Source organism: Mytilus edulis, chromosome 3 (assembly GCF_963676685.1).
Source record: "Mytilus edulis chromosome 3, xbMytEdul2.2, whole genome shotgun sequence".
Taxonomy (NCBI): Eukaryota; Metazoa; Mollusca; class Bivalvia; order Mytilida; family Mytilidae; genus Mytilus; species Mytilus edulis.
Genome location: NC_092346.1, coordinates 89,004,243 through 89,029,587, shown reverse-complemented (window position 1 = coordinate 89,029,587; position 25,345 = coordinate 89,004,243). Strand labels below are relative to the sequence as shown.

At 31.0% G+C, this 25,345-nt stretch overlaps 1 protein-coding gene across 1 annotated transcript; it reads right to left on the bottom strand.

Moving 5' to 3' along the window:
- Positions 1 to 1,695: 1,695 nt before the first annotated feature.
- LOC139517721 (uncharacterized) lies at positions 1,696 to 25,083 on the bottom strand. Its single transcript, XM_071309084.1, has 5 exons — positions 24,873 to 25,083; positions 14,386 to 14,555; positions 7,042 to 7,141; positions 3,656 to 3,779; positions 1,696 to 1,983 (listed from the first exon to the last, which is right to left on the bottom strand). Exons 1-5 carry the CDS (start codon positions 24,945 to 24,947, stop codon positions 1,919 to 1,921), a joined length of 534 nt encoding a protein of 177 aa, XP_071165185.1. The 5' UTR covers positions 24,948 to 25,083; the 3' UTR covers positions 1,696 to 1,918.
- Positions 25,084 to 25,345: the final 262 nt, after the last annotated feature.

The window sequence follows — 25,345 nt, the reverse complement described above, 5'->3', positions numbered from 1 at the left end:
GGAGGTTGTATTTTAACTGATTTTGATATGGAATGAGTGATTAGGTCAAGTGCAAAAAGGTGATATTTACAGTTTTCGGAACATCTCTTGACTTGTCAATAGGGGTATGGATGTGTATTGGCTAAATTTGTAAAAGTGATTGCTTCAATCTTTCTGAATTTTGGATATATATTTGGACTAGGACAAAACATTACACACACAAAAAATTGGACAAAAGTGCATGGTGCAATTTTTTAATGATGCAAAAGGTTATAAAGAACTGATAGAGGAATTAATTGTGGTCTGTGGCCTGTTGTGCCAAAAAATAGAAGGGAAAAACGTTAAAGAAAAGACTTATTCAGTTTTTGAATTTCCCATTTGAATAAGGACTTTCCGTTTTGAATTTTCCTCGGATTTCGGTATTTGTGGTTTTACTTGTTTCGTATGGATTATGGTTGTTAACTGGTTTATATAGAAACAAAAGTATCAAGAAATTTAAAGGTCTGTGAAGACTCATGCTACACCTATTTTCAAACACCAAACTATTGATTTTCTATCATCATTTAAAGACAGACAAATACAAACAACTTGATTTTGAGTGTATGTTAGTTTAATGCATCTGATATACAGCTATTGTTAGTTTAATGCATCTGATATACAGCTATTGTTAGTTTAATGCATCTGATATACAGCTATTGTTAGTTTAATGCATCTGATATACAGCTATTGTTAGTTTAATGCATCTGATATACAGCTATTGTTAGTTTAATGCATCTGATATATAGCTATCTAAAAGTTAATAAAGTATAGAAAATTCACTTATAAAACCATTATATATTCTTACGACACTGACTAAGGAGAACATCCTGAACAATTTATAGTGTGTACAATCAGCATGCATGGAATTTAAGGTCTCGATTACGGAAGACATGGCTGACCAATAAGACGTATTTGTTAAAAGATACTCGCTATTTTTATTTTTTTTTGTGTTTTGAGATATTAACTAACCGGAAGAGTACTATGTTGATTAACCGAGTGTGTTCTATTCCCGATTGTGAAATTTTGACTGAATGTGTATTCGGTTGGCGGATGATGTAAGCAATAACGGGTGACGCTTTTCTCTTTTGGAAGATTTTGAGATTTGTTTTGTTTAGTAGCGTGATTGGTATCGTCTTAATCAATTTATGAGACGTGAACATCGATCGACTGCTGTTGCTTAAATTTATGTTCCTCTACAAATTCAATTAAAAATGATGTATTGGTATTCCTTTTCTGTATAGGATACCCAAAATTTCGATAGTGTCCCTGTGAACATAGTAATGTTATTGTGCCTGTCATATTCCAACAAAGTTTGCATCATAATTATTTACCTCTTTCAGCAGCAATCACTACCGTTTATTAGAATCACCGTGATACTAAATACTTTAGGAGTACCTTTTTTCCAGTATAAACATTAAACGAGTTGGAAAAATAAGTTAAACTTTCTTTATTACGTTGAATTGCCAACAAAGAAAGAATTATCTTGTTTTAGGAAGGTACCAATCATATTTGTACCAGTATTATTATATTGAAACAAAAAGTTCTCTCAAATATTGACACCACCAACAACTGCAGGTACTGATGTTTGATTATAATTATCTTTGTTCTTTTAGAATTGAAGGGAATATGACATAAGACTTTTCCAAAGTTGTATGGACCATATAAAATACAGCGGGGAAAACCACAATATTTATTTTAATAAACAAGAAATGTGATCAGATACATTAATTCAGATAAAACAAATGTTTCTGCATGTTGATCATCAAACTATCGGTTACGTATGAGATTTTATTTATAACGTATGGTTTATTTTCAATGAACTTTTAAGAGAAAATTTACGGATTCAGTGAGGTTTTTGGTATGCATTTTATGAGTTGATGTGCTGCAAAGTATATTTCTTTTACTTTTTGTAGAAATAGAACTTCCTAAAACCTCGCCCTTTCCTCTTCTCCATATCAGTGGAACCTGAAAAACAAATGAAAATAATATAGTATCCAAGCAGATTTATCCCATCTTAATGTTTCTTCGGTGTAATATTTATTTCTAAACTTAGCATTTGATGTATTATATCAATCACATATTTTAGATCATGTGATTCAGATACCAATGCGGTGAAAGATACCAGAGGAACATTCAAACTCTATAAGTAAAAAATAATCTGACAACGCCATGGCTAAAAAGAAAAAAAGACTAGTAAGCAACACGAAACCCACTAAAAACTGGGAGTGATCTCAGGTGCTTTGAAAAACTTAGGGTGAGATGTCCTATATATATAAAATTATAAATTAACATTGAATTATTCATAATCATTGCCAGTAGAGGAAGAACTAGAGGCTCTAAAGAGCCTGTGTCGCTCACCTTGGTCTATGCGAATATTAAACAAAGGACACAGATAGATTCATGACAAAATTGTGTTTTTGTGATGGTGATGTGTTTGTTGATCTTACTTTACTAAACATTCTTGCTGCTTACAATTATCTCTATCTATAATGAACTTGGCCCAGTAGTTTCAGTAGAAAATGTTAGTGAAAATTTACAAATTTTATGAAAATTGTTAAAATTTGACTATGAAGGGCAATTATTCCTTAGTGGGTCAATTGACCAATTTGGTCATGTTGACTTGTTTTTAGGCTTACTTTGCTGTACATTATTGCTGTTTACAGTTTATCTCTATCTATAATAATATTCAAGATAATAACAAAAAACGGCAAAATTTCCTTAAAATTACCAATTCAGGGGCAGCAACCTAACAACCGATTATCCAATTCATCGGAAAATTCCAGGGCAGATAGATCTAGACCTGATCAACAAATTTACCTCCTGTCAGATTTGCTCTAAATGCTTTGGTTTTTGAGTTATAAGCCAAAAACTGCATTTTACCCCTATGTTCTATTTTTAGCAATGGCGACCATCTTGGTTGGTTGGCCGGGTCACCGCACACATTTTTTTAAACTAGATACCCCAATGATGATTGCGGCCAAGTTTGATTTAAATTGGCCCAGTAGTTTCAGAGGAGAAGATTTTTGTAAAAGATTACTAAGATTTACAAAAAATGTTTAAAAATTGTTTATAAAGGGAAATAACTCCTATGGGGGTCAACTGACCATTTTGGTCACGTTAACTTATTTGTAAATCTTACTTTGCTGAACATTATTGCTGTTTACAGTTTATCTATATCTATAATAATATTCAAGATAATAACCAAAAACAGCAAAATTTCCTTAAAATTACCAATTCAGGGGCAGCAACCTAACAACGGGTTTTCCGATTCATCTGAAAATTTCAGGACAGGTTGATCTTACCTAACCTGTTAAACAATTTTACACCATGTCAAAATTGCTCTAAATGCTTTGGTTTTTGAGTTATAAGCCAAAAACTGCATTTTACCCCTATATTCCATTTCTAGCCATGGCGGCTATCTTGGTTGGTTGGCCGGTCACCGGACACATTTTTTAAACTAGATACCCCAATGATGATTTTGGCTAAGTTTGGATAAATTTGACCTTGTAGTTTCAGAGGAGAAGATTTTTGTAAAAGTTAACGACGACGGACGACAGTCGACGGACGCCAAGTGATGAGAAAAGCTCACTTGGCATTTTTGGCCAGGTGAGCTAAAATGGTTGTTGATTGTACGTACCACCAGCACCGCACACCAATTCATGGATAGTAAGACCACTCTGTTTGCTTGCACGAACCCATTCGGTTGCTGATTCCCCTCGGTCTAATACTTCCAATTCATGAGCTGGACAAATACAATTGATCTGTAAAAATAGATTTGATACATTTTATATATGCCATGTATGTTTATTGTTAGTAACTTTTCTTAATAACCACATGGAGGATATTTCTGGCAATTTTACTATATTTTTTAATAACTGAACAGGGTATACTATTTTTGCCTTTTTAGAAATCAAAACCAACCCGGCAATTAAAAAGGACGTCATTTCATGCTTGCAATTGATAAAACTATAAATTGTTAACAATTCAACAATTCTTGACAAGCTATATAAAATGTGTTTTTTTTTGTATCCAAAAAAATGAGTTTAAGATTTGGATATTTAATTTCATGTGTATTGCTTATGTCATACAGTCAAATTGCATAACTAACACACATGAAAAAAGTGCGATAGAATCAAGAGACAACATTGCTTGTTTTCTGTGAAATATGGGATAATGACATTCTGTTTTCCGCGAAATGTGATTGAATCTTCATAAAAAATCAAGGTGTTTTCAATTAAATAGCGTTGGAAATTGGATAACAATATCCGATTTGGTTAAAGGGTAAATATACGAATTCTGTATTTGACATTAAGAAACGTGAAAACAAACTCGTGGTTACAAAGCGTGTACGTTGTTCAAAGTAAACTCGTCTTATAGATCGTGTTCACCTATTATTCGGGGTAGTAGCTACATATTTTGTTCATTGTAGTTATATTCAATAACCCCCTAAAGACCTTATATACACAAAAACAAGTCTAAGAACTTGAAGAAATATAGCTATACTCATGAGCAAATTTTCATCAAATATTAATTAAACATCTGTGGCTTTCCCCCAATGAATTTCCTTTACTTTCATCATAAACCAATTAGATATAACACATATGGATCGAAGATTTTACTGCTTTAAATACTTTTAAGCACAATATTCTATATCATTAAAATTAGTTATAATAATTCCTCAGTCTTTTTTGAAAGGTCATTTCTTATTTGGTAAACGATAATATATTCCATAACAAATCATCGCGTGTTAGAAATGCACATGTCACTGAACTCTGTTTTGTTTTCTTGGATTCATAACAAATCTTTTAAGAAAAATTAAAGAAGTTGTATTTAGGCTTCTGATTAAAATATTTTGATTTGAGCAAACTGCCAAAAAAAATTATTAAGTAGAATCTGTATCCAATGACAGAAAAGTTGATAAATCTTGTTAAATCTTAGAATTCGAAAAAGATAATCATGCTCACTGCACAATGTACATTAAAATTCGTAGATTGTTTTGTTTGTATTTCTTATTCTGTTCATGGAAAAGGAAAATAAACAAATTAAACATATCGCAAGATGCAGGTTGTTATTTTAGAAAAAAAACCAACGCAAACAATGATGATACACATTTTTTTTGTGATCATATACTATTGTTTTAAAGGCGTTGGTAGGCAATGGGATAAACGCTAAAAAAAAAGACGTAGATACTCTTTCAGAATAGATTAAGCTGTGAGATCATAATGATGTCTTAGATGGGATAAAACTTTTGGAAGTAAATAGATTTGAATGAAGATTATATGTCGCTGAAACGCCCGATATTCTAAATATTTTCCTTATATGCTCGGCCAAACAATATCTGGCATCAACATCAAACTAGCATGCATTTTAACAGAAGCGCTAATAAAGAAAGATTTTTTGTTATTCCTGTACATGGACTCGCCGTTGCTCTATGATATATATTGTTTGCATCTGCTGTCTTTTATCATTTTATTTCTTCTAAAAAAACTTACACTATGTTGTCGTTGTATGGCATCCAGTTTATATAGAAAATACGGGTACATCATATTTCACGAAGTTTTAAAAATTTATTTCACACTCTCCGACAGTGAAGGATTTTGGAAATTTTGGGAAACAATTTTAAAAAAGAAGTAGATTATAGACATCTCAAATCATAACTTATTTCATCATTACTTTTGGACATTCCTGGACACATTCTTCACCAACAGGTAGAGGCACATTTATTATGATATATCCATAAATATTTCCTTAAAATGTTTGTTTTATTTAAAATAGTTTCTTTTTAGCCCTGGTCACAACGAACCTACGACACATCTATACAGCGCCACGACAGGCAATTTGTTCGAATCGCAGGTCATCGGTGCTCGTCGTACGACAATCGCACGATAGTCGCACGATATTTTGAGCATTGTGGCGCTGTCGTGTGTCGTGGGACGAAAATTGGACATGTACCTATTTTGCTCTACGATTTTTAATCGTGTCACTGTCTTGTGGCTGTCGTGAAAGTGTCTTACAATCGTGGTGTGACTGTCCTGCCATAAACACATTGTCGTGGGTATCAATATAATGCATTTTAATCAAACAATCATCGCACGGCAGTCGTACGACAATCTCATGACTGTCACAAAACACCCGTGATACAGTCGCATGATTGTCTCACGAATACCAAATTTCGTACGATGATCGCACAACATTGGTTGTCTGTCGTACGACAGTGGTACGTTCGTCGTGCATCATATTTTCGTTGTATTTAGAAGACTACAATTCGACGGGAATGAGTTATGAAAAAAAACCCGTCTACTGTTTAAACAGGATGGCTATTTAATTAGAACGATTATGCTTGGCACTGCTGAATAGGAGCCTTGTCGGACTACAACAAGAGCAAAATATGGTCCTGTTAGCGTTGATCAGAGCCCGTTCACAGTATAGGAACCAGCGGAACGCCCGACTTTTGTGGGTTAGGCCATGGATCGAACGGCGCCTGATGTTTTGGCAGTATATTGCACTGATGTAAGAGTTGGAGCGGGAATCTGCCGATGATTTCGTTGGATTCAGGCGGATGGAGCCTGGCATGTTTCAAGAGCATTTTTTGAGAGTCGCAACACAGTGGCACGACAGTCGCACGATAGTGGCACGACAGTCACACGACAGTAGTACGACAGTAACACGCGCTCATACGACATGAAAAACCTGAAAATAGCCCCTAACAACTCACGATTGTCGTACGATTATCGCACGACTGTCACACGACCGACTTGCGACAAACCCACGAAATTCAATTACAATTCTTTTTTTTTCTGTCTTGTTCCCATCGTGGAACCATCGTGGACATGTCGTAGCTGATGTGACCACTCGACACATATTTTTTTGACATTTTGCACGACAGCACCACGACTATTTTAAAGATCTTCCACGATAAAAAAAAATCGTACGATCTGTTGTGATCGGGGCTTTTCTTATAACAAACTATATAAGTGACGACTTTGCAACTTTTGTAAGTCTGCAATATAGTTTCATACAAACCTGTATGTTTGTTTTTCTATCCATATCAACATGTAGTTTTTCTGCTGTTTCTCCTGGTATACAGGGTCTCATTTCGGAAACGGGAGTACACAGCCCATACCTACAAATTATTATTATGTTTTATTATATATAATAATATATAAAAACAATAACACACCAATGAAATATGCGTTATCGATTTAGAATTGTTTTTCACGATTCGTTAAGAGAAAAACGCAACGTCTTACAAGTAAAAGATTAAAAAAGAAACGGATATTCATAATTTCTGTAAAAAGTAACTTAATTAAAACTAATGATTTCGAACATAAAATTGTGGGGACTTGTGTATCAAAGAAAATTCTTCTCTATCCATGACCAAGTATTGACAAGTGCAAAATTTGGCATTCATAAAAACAATATTATAAATGTTCTTTGAGGCCACATTCTTAATCTTATCCATCAATATGTATCACTCATACTGTTGGTACAATAGCATTAATGCAATCGTTGACTTCTTTTGTGGTTATGATTTACATATTCTTGAATATTCCTGTTAAGTAGCATTTTTTGTTTACATGGAATCAATTACCTGAAATATATTAGTTGGTTGATTTGTTTAGCGCATTTAGAATAGGAACAATAATCATTCATGTAAAAGGAAACCAGTTAGATATTCAATCCAATATTAAAACTAGTGAATAGGACATACTTAAAAAAACAATACCTTTAAATCCATTCAAAAAGCTTTTTTCAAAAGTTTCTTAGAAGAATACATGGAAATCATTGTCTAAAGACTGCAGCATGATATGTTTAGAATATTGGTCGTATATCAACTTCCTATATTTAAAAAGGTTTCTGAAATGTCAAACTATATATGTCACTTTTTTGTTGTTATTGTCTCAACCGAATATTCGATGTCAATTTACATGTTACGATAATGTCTGCCTTTAGTCTGTAAATGATGCCACTTTTGTCAACATTAGCATTCATTAATTGTTTTGTGATTCAAAGTCGCCATTATTTTGAATACTGAAGTCGTAACTTGTTTCTTCAAGGCCAAATGTTCTTGCAGCAGTTTTTGATATTAAGATCAAATATATCGACCTTGATAAAATATTTTGGCTCTAGACTAAGATTTTATAGATATTCTAATAGTTCGTCGGGTTTTTTAGTATCTTTATATGATTCACATCTCTTCCATATAATGTAGTTTCAAAACAACTCAAAAGACCGGTTCTCGGTATACTAATTAAATAAAGGCAACAGAAGTTAACCGGTGTACCATCTATATTTATTCCTAATATAAAAGCAAGGTAAAATTTAAAAAAAACCTGAAGGACTACAGACAAACGATATCGACTGCGTCAACAGGTTTAGCGATTTATACTATTCATAGGATTTATAATCTGGAATACTTGGTACAGAAATGTCAGTTTGAATGAACCCACATTGTCAAAAACGCAATTGAATATTGCCATTTTTCAAAATTTGATATGAGCCTAAATCTTACCCAAAAACAAATATCTTAATATCCAAAGATAGTATCCAAACATGTATTGTGGATGTACTTCAAATCCGAATTTAAACATGAAGTCATTATAATGACACTATTTCGGCAATTCAGATTTGTACCTAATGAAACAAGTTTGATGATTTAAAGGAAATATGTAAGACACAATTATTGCTTACAGAATGATATTTTATTAAATTCTAAAAAAAAATTTATATAAGTTTATATTGCATTCTGATTTTCAAAAATAAAAAGAGAATTATCATTTATTCTCTTTCGCAGTTTTATTGTATTATTCTAATCATGTCAGTACTGATGCACTCGTGAACGTTGAACCAACAGTAGTCAATGCGACTGTCATACAAGTGAGAGATTTAGCTAGCTATAAAACCAGGTTTAATTTACCATTTTCTACAAGGGACATGCCTGTATCAAGTCAGGAAAATGACAGTTATTTCCCATTCGTAAGAAGTGTTTCAGCTTTTGATTTTGATATTTTATACAGGTTTGCCGTTTTGAATTTTGAATAGGACTGATATTTCATCTTGAAGATATTAAGCCTAACAAAATAGTAAAATCACAAAAATACTGAACTCCGAGGAAATGCGAGGTGGTTAAGACAATACAGTTTGTAACAAAGTATCCAAAATAGGATAAGTACAGGTTACATACTTATGCTAAACAGCAGCATAAGAATACAACATTAATATCGACATATCAGTGTATTTTTGAAATCCTTCTTCCTCTAGATTTGATATTTAATTATTGCTTGGTTTTTACTAAATCTGATATTTTTTAGAAATATGAATGTTTAATATTTACACAAACAATGTCAATTAGACATAGTTATTTTTTTCAAATTATACAAAACACATAACAAACACATCTCAAATTAACGTGTTTGTCCTAAAATATGCCACCAATTTACAAAAGAAATAAGAGATAACCTTTAAGAAATAATTGGACTGATTCATATGATTTATCAACTCGTACATTAACGCAGTTTTATACAATAATGAAAAGTAAACTTTTCTAAGCGAAAAAAGTCGGTAATAAAAGCTGATAAAATTCTTCTAAAAAAAATCGTCAAATTAATGATAAATGATATCACAATCTCACAATTTACAAATGTAAATCCATTAATTTACCCTAATTGAAGTTGTATAAAATTTCATAAAATTGATAACTTTTATTCAGTACGTAACACAGCACTTAAAATGTTATTGGAATGTTCCCATCAGACCATTTTCCTAGTAAATTAAGGCAACAGTAGTGTACCGGTGTTCAAAAGTCATAAATAGATTGAGAGAAAACAAGTCCGGGTCACAAACTAAAACCGAGGAAAACACATCATTTATAAGAGAAAAACTGAATCGATTTTTATTATAGATACTTTAGTCATGTATATATTTTCTATATCTAATCATATTTTTGACTAAAGCTTTTGTCTGGTGTTGCACGGCGGTCGGATGAGAAGGCGGGCGATTTTGGACTCCAATTGGTTCCATAAAATAACTAAAAAGGACTGCTCAATCAATGCTTTGAACCGCAAAGGTCGATTAAAACAAAGGTGCAGAATACAAACAAACAAAAATCGAAATCATAACGATAAAAGGGACAGTAGAATTGCAAAACACGAATAACTTAGGACCAATAGCAGCCTATATAACACTACTTATCTTTCACCAAAACAAAACTTTGATCTAAAATGCTCAGGAAGTGTAAGCAGACTTTTTTCATTAATGACACCCGTCATGTTGGTCTCTGATGAAAACTTCCTATTCGGTGATATCACAATTTAGGATAAAAAAGGGGACCTTGAACACTTATAATTCATGGTGACATAGATTTTCCATAACAGTCAAACAAATTATGATAATAACGTAAAACTAACGACGAAACGTCTTCCAAATTACCAAAGGAACCCTTGGTTCAATAGTTTTCTTGTAAGCAACAATTTACCAAGGATATCATAAGTAAGCGCAATCCCTGGTACATTATAACAACCGGAACATATACTCTTTATACAGGAAACTACATGTATTTTAATGTCCAAATTTTACTTAGTCGTAAACTATGTTCTTGAGTCTATTTTACGGACGGATTAATTGATTTTAATTACCTTCATGTTTGTAGTGTAGCTACATACAAATTTCAAGTTCTAGATTATAATTCAAGATATGAAGCAGACTTAACTGTATCTTTGTTATCCTTTATTTCAAGCTCCATCGAATATGCGTTCAACACAGTAGCAAAACATAAAATTATTTATTTAGAGGACATCATATGTACAGCGGAACGCGAGTTTAAAAAAGCTAGCATATGTTCTTTCGTCATGAAAAGTGGTATGGGAATCCTATGTCATACGAATAAAGTAACAAGTCGTTAAACATGGAATAAATTAGGTTGCTAAAGGATTGATGTGTTTTTCGAAACATATTTGCATCTTAATCGCCGTTTTTTGTCTGCAGCGGTGTTACATGACGAATGTTTATTAATTATACCAATTTTTCAGTATTGTATCCTCATCTGATTCACACCAATTTATATATTGATAAATATATTAGGTATCGAGAGGTCATCTTTCTGAATTATTAACGTCAATTTTATTAGCTATCAAAACCGAACTTCAAATTCATTATGAAACAACATATTTTAAAGGTGGCGTGAATCAGTTGTGGATACTAATAAATTCCAAAGATCTGTTAGAATTCCAAAGATCTGTTAGAGTGCATGAATCTATTCATCTTGCCATAGTATTATAACATTTGTTTTTTCTATACCTTACACAAGTATTACCCATTTTAAACTTTAGACAAATTGAAAGAGTTGGTCTGCTTTGTTTTCTAAAAAGAATTTCTAACGTAGATATAAATATCTTGTCTTAGGGAGGGTTGAATCATGCTTTAAAAAATAATAACTCTGATTCAAATTGAACATTTTTTTAACCTGACATTATCGAGATGCTTGATTTCTTAATTGACAACATAATTGTAGTGTTTCTGTTGTGTTGTTTTTCTCCTCTTATATTTGATGTGTTCCCTTAGTTTTATTTTGTAACCCGGATTTGTTTTTACTCAATCGATTTATGAATTTCGAACAGCGGTATACTACTGTTGCTTTTATTTACGTTGAGAAGCCTTTTTTTCAACAAACAATCGGCATTCCCATGGAAAACAAATTGCCGCGCGGTGACCTGTAGTTGTTATTTTAGTTTCTTTTGGAGAGGTGTCTCATTTGTAACCATATCACATCTGATTTCTAAATCTTCTCCTTGTCAACTTGTTCCTTTGAATGTATGAGGCTGACTTCATAGAGAAGCTACTTGCAACAGCAGAAGCTAGAATTATGCTTTTTTTACATTCCCCTATATCGATGGTGTCTTCTCACTAAATAGGTCAAAGTTTGGTGAATATTTTGAACCCATCTATCCCATCAAACATGAAATAAAGAGTACAACAGATCTAGTTACAGTTATGTTTGACTCATATTTTGACTCTTATCTAGAAATTGACGATGAAGGTCGGGAAAGAACAAGACTAACAACAAAGACTGATTTCAGCTTCCAGATTGGGAACTTTCCAATTTAATGTAGCACCATTCCAGCAGCACCTACTTATGGAGTATATATCTCTCACTTAATATTTTAGGGCTTTTGTTTCCTACCATGATTTCCTTGATTGAGGATTGTTACTCACATTTGAACAAAATTTACTCATCCTTGCGAAGCACCTAAGAGTCCTATCTTTGATGGGGTTCGTGATCTTCGGTCGCTAGATTTCTGTGTTGTGTGTTGTTTACTGTTGTTTATCTTTTGGTCTTTACCATTTTTGTTCAAGCGTTGTCAATTTATTTTTACACTTATGAGATTGAATGTCCTATTGGCATCTTTCGTCTATCTTTTGTATATTTCAATACGGATAGAGAAAGCTTACACACACTAATGGAAAAATTAAACATTCACTGAACTTTTTAATATCAGGTTTAAGAAATGTCAGTGGTAAACATTATAAAAATATTGTTAAAAAAGAACTGATTCTTCATATACCCTTTTTCAATATAATAGGGTAAAAAAGAAACTTTCAAATACAATTTGAATTATATTTCTGTTGCCTTACTGTTTCACTGACGTTAACCTACATCACATATCTGTTCTTCTAATACGAATTATAACTGTTAAATGTGGTAACTTCTAAACAACAAGAACGAATTTTGAATTTTGGAGTGAAATGCAATTAATTCACAAAAATATTATCACAACGTTTGGACATTCAAATATTTATACAACTTTCTCATAAACGGTGCAAAAGTACAAACAATGGTACACTTGAGAAGATATACGTCTTATATTCACTTACGAGATGCAGATGAGCATTGTGTTTGCGAGATAAAACAATTAGCCATAGCACTTTTTTGCTTGGTACCGACTAATAGAAATATACGTGTTATCAAAGAGAGGAATTATTTGAAAATAATAGTTGGCTGTTGCTTATATTACTAAGAGACACACGTCTATACTAAGCGATTTATAAACATCTAACAAATGTATACATGTGCTTCTTTTACATAAACATACCTTATTGTGATTTCGTTGTTTTTATTTGATATTGTTTTCGAATGTAAGAAATCCGTATAGGTAGCAAGTGTTTTTTTCAAGACTCATCATCACGTACATTTTTTTTAAAACTATTTTGAAAAACTACGCAACTTATATCCGTAAGTAAGGTTTGCATTCATGTAATTGTTTTCTAAATATAATTGATGTATGAAAAAAAATATCAAACAAATGATAAAATTTATATTTGAAATGATGATTTTTTTTCTTTGTGCTTAAAAACTAAGGCTGCAACTATCTAACAAATATAGATTTCCCCACTACAGTTTTAAGTGCAATTTTAATTAATTAGAAACAAAAATGAATATCTATGGTATTCAATTAGTGAAAAAAGTACATTAAATTTTCATTAAATGTCAAAGGGGTGATCCTATTTATTTAAGTGAAAGAGTAGTCTTCTGTTTAGAAAAAAAATACATACTATCAACGTTTCTTGAAATTAATGGACCTCAAAGCTAGAAGACTCTTTCTAAATTATTTTAGTTTGTTAAATAAAGCAGATATAACCATCGACTACGAAAGTCTTCCACGTCATAATTCCTTTCACTTGGCAAAATCAAACCGATTTACTTTGTAGGAATTAGACTTCTGGGAATAAAACGGAATGCTTTTCCTCCAGTTGAACGCTACGAGTTTGAACTTGAGCGACCTTGGGAGGACATAATCTATTAATGATAATGCAATATATAGCAGTTGACAGATTAAATTTGTTAAATGTACATTTCTTTTGTGTTTATAAAACTTTCAACAGATCGGCTAAATACTTTGATAATGGGTGAAAATGACGTCGGACAGATTCGTGATGCTTTAATTTTATAAAAGATGACTAATGATCGACTTGTGAAATACAAATTGAATTTATATTATTGTTTGAATGTCTAAATATGTAGCTAGTAATTTTATTTTCCGTTATTTTTTATTTAATCTTATATCAATCATATGCTAATGGTTAGCATCGTGCACTATGGTTAAATTAACACTTTTATGTTTTTTTGTTTTTTTCTGTATTTTTTTTTTATTTAACTTTCTCGAGTTTGGTGAATACTATACAAGACATTAGTGCTTTTCGTCTTGATTTCGAATTAGGAGACATAAAAAAGACCGTTCAACTTCTTGTAATCGAATCAATGACTTCGTCAAACTTGTCATAATGTCACAGAGAGTTACAACACAACTGTATGAACATTTGCTGCAATAAACAATTTGTAACAATAACCTTTATTCACAATTGAAAACTTACCATAAGCCTTCCTCAACTAGAATCGTTTGTTTCCCTGGAGCTTTTGGACACTTCTGACCGCTTGGACATTGACATGTGACATAACTGAAAAAGTGCCTTTCTTCTGTCAAGTACGATAGTGCATTTATCTTTGAACACACGATATTTTCATCACACATTGGAAGAGGATCCTGAAAATTAATGATAAGATTTAGATCACATTATTAAATCTGATAAAACAATTCAGGCGAATTTTTTAAACGCAGAGAATGTTTCATAACAGAATGTAAATAAGAAAATGTGATATGAGTGTCAATGAGAAAACTCATCATCACAACACTGAGCCAGACTCACTACGAACAGCAAGCTATAAAGGGCTCCAAAATAACTAGTGTAAACAGTTATTAAAGGTACCAGGATTATAATTTGGTACGCCTGACGCGCGTTTCGTCTACATAAGACTCATCAGTGACGCTCATATCAAAATAGTTATTAAGTTAAACAAGTACAAAGTTGAAGAGCATTGAGGATCTTAATCTGCAAAAAGTTGTACCAAATACGGCTAAGGTAATTTATGCCTGGGATAAGAAAATCCTTAGTTTTTCGAAAATTTCAAAGTTTTGTAAACAGGAAATTTATAAAAATGACCACATAATTGATATTGATGTCAACAACGAAGGGCTGACTACTGGGCTGGTGATACCCTCGGGGACCAAACGTCAACCAGCAGTAGCATCGACCAAGTGGTGTAAACAGTTAGCAAAGGTACAACGATTATAATTAAGTAAGCCAGACGCGCGTTTCGTCTACATAAGACTCATCAGTTACGCTCATATCAAAATAGTTATAAAGCCAAACAAGTACAAAGTTGAAGAGCATTGAGGATCCAAAATTGCAAAATGTTGTGTCAAATACGGCTAAGGTAAACTATGCCTGGGATAAGAACATCCTTAGTCTTTCGAAAATTTCAAAGTTTTGTAAACAGGAAATTTATAAAAATGACCACATAATTGATATTCATGTCAACAACGAAGTGCTGACTACTGGGCTAAACAATTCAAATAGTAAAATGAGCGGTCTAATCCATATAGAAAATACGATAATCATATAAGACTGCAGAAGAAATTTCAGAGATAATGAATAGCATCTTATATTCCAAAATGTCACTACGACATCAATGGAACCACAATCCAACGTGTATGCTACCCGGTTCGTACAAAATTAAATGGTCTACCATGCATAATTTCTCGAGTGTTTGAACTGATTTTACCATGAAACTACAGAGATGAAAGTTAAATTTACGAATACGAATCAATAACTGTCTCTATGATTAATCTTTTCAACTAATTCAAGCAATAAGAGGTTTACTCCTTTCGATGCATTTTTTTTTTATAAACTCTTGATCCATTTGGCTGACCGGTATCAGAGAGTTTTGATAAAAGTATGATAATGGTTCAATGTCAATCTATGATACATTATTGTTGTAAATATATGTTACCCGATCAGTAAAAAATAATGCATTATAGGAACAGTGCATTAACGAGTACCATCAGTTTAGACGAAGGGTGTGGTCTTTAAAGAAGATACGGCATGTTCATGCAAACATATCAGGTATTCACCGGAAGTCATTCTGCCTTATTTTGGTGTTCAGTGTTGTCTGTTGTTTGCATGTGCGCATGTATTTCTAATAAATTATCATGATGTTTTTTCTTCATTATTTTTTTCTATTTTTTTATTTTCTCGATCTTGTATTGTGTTTTATGGATTCTAGTTAATTTGATTATTTTTACACTATCTCTTCATTTCTCTTATAAGGTAAACGGCACTATTACATTTTCCCAACATAAGTAGGCCTTTTGTGTACCCAATAGGGGTGAAGGAAGTCCAACTTAGGAGCGTTGTGATTGTATGTAAGAGTACATTATATTTATGTATGTATCGCTGTGTGTATATGTACAATAAAAAATTTAAAACCTTTTGAATTATTTCCTTTAGAATTATTCGAAAAGACTTCCAAAAGTTCATACTAAATTTGGTGTAAAATGACGTTGCGCATTGATAACATTAACAAGCTCCGTTGGAAGTTGATCATGATACTATTTGGCTTCAAATTTTAAAAAGAATAATAAAGTACTATCACCACACATAACTGTTTAATCCAGTTTTTTATTATAAAAAGTGATAAATTTAGAAAATGTTAGTATTGTCGCTTATGGCAGAATAAATAGTACCGTTGTACCTATAACCTCTTCTGATAGACTCATCACGTATTCAATAGTTCCGGCGACTTTCGTCAAGGTTGAGGTTATTCATTTTATGCGTTGTCCTTTTTAAAAGTGAGAATTTTCTTATTGAAAATAGTATTCCCATGTCTCATAGTGTGAAGCATAGACAGTCTAATTACTCCCTTATCTTAACTGTAACTTAATTTTCATTCTTTTATTTTTACAAATAATGCGACTTCCGTGTCTCTTATGGTTTGAATTAATTCGTTGCAATCGTTTATTCTCTTTTCTTGGAGCAATTTTTAGAAAGTTAAGTTACAGTTAGCTAAAGTTAATTCCTACGTTGGGAAATATTTGCGATGAATTTAATACTTAGCTTTCGTGTTGATGCATGTTATAGCAGTCATAAATGCATTCCCTCATTGCCATTCATACTTTAACATTTCGGAAGTTTATACTTATATCGGCTTATACAAGTAATTAATAGATTCTATCATCATTACGTTTTCTAAGAAGTTACACATTTTGTCAATTCACCATTTAATATTAATCTGTGTACTAAACATACTAAATAAATATCTATAAACAGACAAAACAACTCCACGATCCACGATAGGATCAACTGATTTCCGTATTGGGTCTCTCGAAGTCAACATAAATTTGATATGAATTAAACAATCAATTTCAACTGACTATTTGTATGACTGTGTGGGAAACTTCTAAATAGCAACTTTCAATTATTCAAGAGGGAAAAGAGGCGCTTGAAATTTCCGAAACAACGAAAACCAATCTTTACAACATACAGCATTGATCTATTATATATGAACAAGCATAAAGTTTAAAAATAACTCATTTTAAATGACTTAAAGTTTATAATTACATATTTTAATTACAAAAAGTTTATAAAGACTCACTTTGAATGACATAAAATTTATAAAGACTCACTTTGAATGACATAAAGTTTATATAGACTCACTTTGAATAGCATAAAGTTATAAAGACTCACTTTGAATAACAAAAGTTTATCAAGACTCACTTTGAATAACATAAACTTTATACTAACTCATTTCAAATAAAATAAAGTTTATTAATACTCATTTTAGATAACACAAAGTGTTTGTCTCATTGTAAATAACATTATATAGAATGCAGGTTTTAATGAGTAATTTTAAATAAAATAAAGTTTAGCATGACTCATTTTGAATAATATGAGTTTGATAATATCTCATTGTTAATCATTTCAGGTCATTTTAACTATTTTTTATTCGAGCGTCACTGATGAGTCTTTTGTGGACGAACAGCGCGTCTGACGCAAATACAAAATTTCAATCCTGTTATCTATGATGAGTTCATTAAACAGTTAAATAGCATGAAGTTTAAAATAACTCATTTTGAATTACACGAATTTTATAATGATTTTTTAAATAACATGAGATTCATAATGAATTATTTTAGATACTATTTAGTTTGTAATGACCCATTTTAAATGACATAAAGTTTATAATAACTCTTTTTGAATAACATGAAGTTACTATAACTCATTTTGAATAAAAGGAAAATATATAATGACTCATTTTGAAAACATAAAGTTTATAATGATTCATTTTGAATAACAAAAATGTATGTTGACTCATTTTAGATAACATAAATCTATAATGACTCACCTAAAATAATATGAAATTTATTTAAGAATTGAATGCTTCTTTTTGTAAATTTATTGGGGTGTAAAAACGTTGACCGAAGTACATTTTGTATGAAGCGCGGAAGCGCTTCATTCTAAAAATATGTGCACGGTCAACGCTTTTACAACCCTATAAAGTTACAAAAAGAAGCATTCAATACTTATAATTACATTTTTTTTAGCTATGATCATGAAAACACGAATTTTATATATTTTTTTATTTAATTCACCTGTGCACTTTATTGTTCGACCACGTGTTATCATGAATGAAAAGTTGTATTGAGCAATGCAACTGCTTACGGAATAACACGTGATGTGCAGTTGGCCAATCAGAATAAAGTATTATAATGAACATACATTATTATTAGGATTCATTTTAGAAAACGTGCAAGTTTCCTGATTTTAAGATAATGCAGAATTTGGTATAGCATCAAAGTTTATTGTTACTAATTTTAAATAACAGAACTTTAGAATGTCTCATTTTCAATAACACGAAGTTTATAGTTACTCATTTTAAATAACATGAAGTTTATAATGACCTTGAAGTTTATAAAGACTCTTTTCTTATAATGTGAAGTTTAAAATCACTCATTTTAAATAATATGAAGTTTATTCTTACACACTTTAAATAACATTTAAATAACATAAAGTTTATAATTACTAATTTTAAATAACACGAAGTTTACAATGACTCATTTTAGATGTAATTTTCAATTTTTATTTAATGGCAAAACATTGGATATTGTTGATGAATTTAACTACTTAGGAATAGTTCTAACAAGAACAGGCAATTTTAATAAAACAAAACAGTTTAATGTGGAAAAGCTTCCAAGGCTCTTTGCGAAGTATTAAAACTAGGTCGTCTACATAATTTTTCTATATGTAGTCAGCTGGATTTATTTGATAAAATGGTAGTCAATACTACTGTCCGGTTGTGAAGTAAGTATGGGGTATTGGCAATAACTACATGATTGAAAGGGTACATCTAAAATTTTGTAAATTGTTATTTAGTCTGAAAACATCTACACCCTATTATATTATTTATGGGCAGCTTGGGAGATATCCTATAGACTTGGACATAAAAAATAGGTTGGTTTCATTTTGGGGGAAATTAAAATCTGGTAAAGTGACAAAACTATCATATATTTTATATAAATTGTGCTATCACATGTCTATTAATGACAATATGAATTGTTCATGGTTAAACAGAATAAAGACTATTCTGAACGAATATGGTATCCCAAATGTATGGGAGACGCAATCTTTTATTAATTGCAAGTGGTGAGTTTCATTCATCAAACTTAGACTTAAAGATCAGTATGTACAAGTCTGGCATTCTTTACTTGAAAACTCGCCAAAAGCACTAAATTACAATCTTTTTAAAGATTTTTTTGGAAAAGAAGGTTATTTTGAAATTCTTGGGAACAAACTGTCTATAGATTTGTGTAGATTTAGGACCACAAATCAAAAGCTCCCTATTGAACAGGGTAGATGGAACAATATAGTTAGAAACAATAGAATTTGTCTTCTATGTAACAAAAATGATATTGGTGATGAATTGCATTATATATTAGAATGTAAATACTTTGAAGAAAACAGGAAACATTGTCTGTCACATTATTATTTAAAAAATGCAAATATTGTCAAATTCAAACAGACTATGTCTTCAAAAACAAATCAGAATTGATTAAACTATGTAAATTCATAAAGATTATTAACACAGGTGTATGTGCTCTTGGCTAAAATGGACTTCATATATTGTCTTAGCAACTATTTTGTTTGTTCTGTCTTCTTGTAAATATTGTACATAATTGTCTTCTCTATACCTATGTATATGGTTTAATGAGTATACAGATATATATATATATATATATAGATAGATAACATAAATTCGTAATGACTAATTTTTCATAACATAAAGTTTATAATGACTAATTTTAAATCCCTGAAATTATAATAAAGAAATCTTTTTTTGATAACTTGAAGTTTACAATGACTCATTTTAAATAATATAAAGTTTATACTGACTATTTAAATACATTTTAGACATTTTAGATAACATGAAGTTTATAGTTACTCATTACAAAAACCATGACGTGCACAATGACTCATTCTGAATAATATACAGTTTATTAAGACTCGTTTTGAATAACATAAAGTTTATGATGACTCATTGTAAATAACATACAGTTTATAATCACAAATTTATAATAACAGGAAATTGAAAATGACTCATTTTGATTAACAGAAACTTTAAAATGTATCATTCTAAATAACATGAATTTGATAATGACTCATTTTGAATAACTTGAAATTCATATTGACTCTTATTGGATAACTTGAAGACTAAAATTTACTCTTTTTACATAATTTAAAGTTTATACTGATTCATCTAAAATAACAGTTTTAAAATAACATTAAATGTATAATGTCTCATTTTAAATAACATGATGTTTACAATGGCTAGTTTTAGATAACATAAAGTTTATAATAACTTATTTTAAATAACCTTAAGTTCAGAATGACTTTTTGGAATAACATACAGTTACAAAGGCTTACTTTAAAAACGTATGAATTGGGGAAATCATTGATAGGGTTTACTGCCAAGAATCTAATTTTGACCGAAATCTATATATTGCTCCTTGTGTGCATGCTCAACGAATTCAACAGTTAATGCTTTCATGGTATGAGTCTTAATTAAATGCAGGGATTTCAAAGTGGATCTTGTTATCCTTAAAATTCAAATTGTGAAGTCAAGTTATAATAGTAAATAATCCAAACATGTATATTGGCTATAGTATAAAATATGGGGATTGATTTACTACTATCTGTTATCAGTTTATTTCATTGTATGTTAATTTACATCGGTCTTAACTAGAGATTAAATTGGAATATCGACATTCGTGTGGACAATACTTGCTTCTAGAAAAACGACAAACAACCGCGCTCCAGCAGGTCAAAAATATCACACTTTATTAAATGGTAAACTAATATTGCGTCGTTTAAAATGTCTTTATCTAGGAGTGAACTTAAAAGAGGTAGATAATTTGAACATTCTGTAGTGCTTACCAAAGCTTGTGAAACTAGTTAACTTCACCGCAAATACATTTTTAGTTTGTAAGGTTTGCTATCACAGTTTCTCACTGACAATGATGAGTTTGATAGAAATTGTTATTTAGCTATCAGAGGAGTGAGTTTGTTTGGTGCAATCATCTTTGAATGACAATTACATAACGAAACAGAGTCAATTTATATATTTACAAATCAGTGAAGATCTTTATTGAAAGTTTAAGCTTAAAGTTTTGTTAATATTGGTGTAATATTAAAACGAAGTAGATTTCTCCGTTCATTTAATGAAAACGAATGAATTCTGCTGCAGATTATTGTTTGTTTGGAGCATCTAGCGGCAAAAACATTCATCAAACTAGAACATCTAATCAACATATACTTTTTTTAACAGTTTAACTGCGTGGATTGAGTTCGTGGTATGAAAGTATATAATGTTAATAAATCAAACAGTTGGTTTTTCCTTTTTGAATTTTGTCATGCCTTTTATAGCTGACTATACGGTATGGGTGTTGCTTATTACTAACGCTCGAATGGCTATTTATATTTGCTGACATCCACGTCTTATGGTCTTTGGTGGGTAGTTGTCTCATTGGCAATCATACTGCATCTCCTCATTTTTATATTGCAATAAAACTTGTTTAAACAAAATTATTGGTATTAAAGAGTTCCGATATTGCTTCGTAAAGAGCTGAGCTTTCTATAAAATTTAATGTCATTGTCTTCATGACTTATAGAACCAAGCAATCGAAGATTTTGTAGTAAATTAAACACGGTTTCTAAAAGTTCAGATGAAATTTTAATTGATATTAGAAGTGCAAAATATTAACACTTGAGTACAGTAATACAGTCGTAACAAGAGGTTTCTTAAAGCTCCGTGTAATACACTATAAGGGCGACAGTTTTAAATTAGATATTTTTGAACTTTTAAGAACCATTTTGTTCTTGTAATCTCTTAGATTAAAATCCTGTTATGAAAGATAATTATGAAATTGTGTATTTATGTTTTTCTTACAGCTTAATTCAAAAATTATTAGGTGTAATATGACTTTTTGATCTTGATTTGAAACAGACACACAGAGTATGTGCAGGAGTTATAACATTTATGTGAGTGCTGAAACCTCTCATAACAGTACAACGAAAAGACCAAACAGTAAACATTTGTTGCAAAGGTCTGGATATTTTGAGTTATGTTTTCATGTATTAAAAACAAAATTAATGTTAGTACAGACTAACGTGTTATTGAAACATCTCACTTTTGTTAAATTTATAACTAAAAGTAGCCGCTGTTACAAAATATTTTGAATATTCTCAATTGCATACTTTTAGTGGTTAATGAACACTGCGATGATGGTACATTGATCTGTTATATTTGAAACCTGTATATATACATGTGTTACGTAATTATTCGATAACAATGTTTTTTCCTGACCTTGATAAGTACTGTATTTGGAATTTCGATGAACAAGGACATTTTATGATAGGGATATTAAACAACTGAATTGCTACCAAACTGTATGGGTAAATAACCGTATGGTTAAATTCGTCAACTTATTCGTATGAATACATGCGAGTTCTTTAATTTTCCCAAATTAACAATGTATTTATGTCGCTCTATCCTTGAACTAGTCATATTAAAATCTGTATTATAATTTACCGGATGAAAGTTTAAGTTAATTGTGTCTCATACTTTTTGTATATATTTAAGCAAATAAGAAATGTTTCGACTAAAGTATGTAATATGCCAATGAGACAACTCTCCATTCAAATAACAATTTATAAAAGTTTAGTTTATATTTTGTTATGTAGGACCTTTTATAGGCATGGGATTTTCTCATTGTCGAAGGCCGTGTGCGGTGACCTGAAGTTGCTTTTATATTCATCTCATTTGTGCTCTGGTGGGTTGTTGTCTCACATGCAATCAAATCACCACTCATATTCAAACTTACGATTGCTCGTAAAGACAGTCATCATTTAATCCCTTTTAATGTGTATTAATTCATGATTATTAATTCTAGTTTCCTTTTGGTCATATATAGCTATTCACATGTTTCGATTCTTACACATCCTTGCCTTTTAAATGAGCTTTGAGCGTGCCTGTTGAAGGTTAGTCCAGAAAAGAGCTTCGCACACGTGAAATTTATAGTGTTCATTTCATCTTCAAAGAGGGTTTATATAAAAGACATGGTCGAACAAGAATAGCAAGAATCTTGTTAGTCATATTTGCCTTTAACAGTTTAGTATTTTTTTTTAAATCGCAATCTGTAAGACCTGCGTTATTCCGTCGCAACTGAATAGTCTGTGGTCTTTAATTCAGTACTTATTGTTCAAACAGGAAGGTTTGAAAGTTTTAATCAAAGTTTGAACCTGGATCCAAATTGAATGGAACTTATAGCAATATTTTAAATTGAGTTTTGTGTCTGTCGTGATCGCTACATTTCAAATTTTCAGAAACTACAAAAAATAAACAAAAACATCAAAAACCGATGCATACCCTTTATATTGACAGATTGCTACCGAATTGTGTTGTTTAAAATCTGGTTCTAGAAATATAAAAAAAAAACAAATGTTTTTTTAGAAAACTCACGGTGGATTTATTTATTTTCTAGGGTACCAATTTTTTGTGGATTGGAGAACACTTGCATTTTCGTGAATATTTGATTCGTGGGTTCCCGTGTAACCGAGAAATTTACAAAAATTGGTATCAAATAATAATGAATCCTCAGAATAGTAGTGATAGATTGTTTAACCATAGTCCGGAAATATGTAGTTACTGGGTATATAATTAAATTGCAATTAATGAAAATATGATATGGAAATAAGAAGTATAGTGCATTGTAACTGTAATTGTTTACTAGCTTTTGAAACAACTTAAATGTGCAACCAATATTGCTGGGTATAGTAGTTGTAGCTCTTCTATATCTAAAACAGTTAAGGAGAGTTATAAAATTGAGGAGATGTGTTATGATTACCAATAAGATAACTAACAACTAGAAACCAAAGTTATATATGATTTTAAGTGCAGTAGAAAAAAAAAGTAAAATCGAATCGCAAGTACTCGGTTTAATAACTACTTAACCTTGTCTTTTTCATGAAAGGATATGATATTTTATCCCTCCTTCATTATCATGCGAAATATTGCATAAGCTGATTATCAGTGCCTTCATTCACCATGTAACCTAAACGCAGCACACATATACCATATCTATAGTGCTCAAGAAACAAACCTCCACTGAATAGATAGATATGTATTAGATATATAAATATCTATAGATTTGTTAAGTTGAGCTATTTATATTCAAATGTTTGTCATAACTTGAAAAAAAAAAATTATCTTCTTTCTTTTAAAAACAGAATAGGTAAATTAATGTTTTACGAGCATTTTAATAATGATTTTTTTAAATAATGGCATTAAATGTTAAAAGAAAGAAAAAGAAAAAATATCAACATATTCAAATCAATTAAAATTTATAAATTGTCATATCTAAAAAAAAAAAAAAGTAAAACGGGAAAATATAAAGTTATTTATGACTTACCTTAAATCTTGTTATTGTGCTGCATGATACACAGGTAAATATAAGAGCAAAAACAATCCAACTTGTGTTCTCCATAGTTGTTACTGTTCTTAAAGCAAACGTTTCCGGTCAGTAAGGCACTCGTCTGTGCTGTGAGTCGGGGTCTAAATGTCGGATCCTGTTATACGTCTTCTAATTAATTATTCAATATTCTGTCATATTTATATTCAAAAAAGCAGATGGGTTTTAGATGTAGGCATCTTCTGTAAGTTGTAATCAGTTGTAATTAATGTATTTTTGAGTTAGGTGGGAAGTCGAGCAGAATCTGAGAATTTAATGTAATTGGCAATACGATTGGATCACGTGTTTTTCAAGTTAATAATTTCAATATTTTACGATTTTCATTTCAACTGTAAAGTAATAACAGAAGTCAAATTGTACTTTCATTAACTAAAATTGATAATAAATTTGGATGTCAATAAATTTTAGTGTTA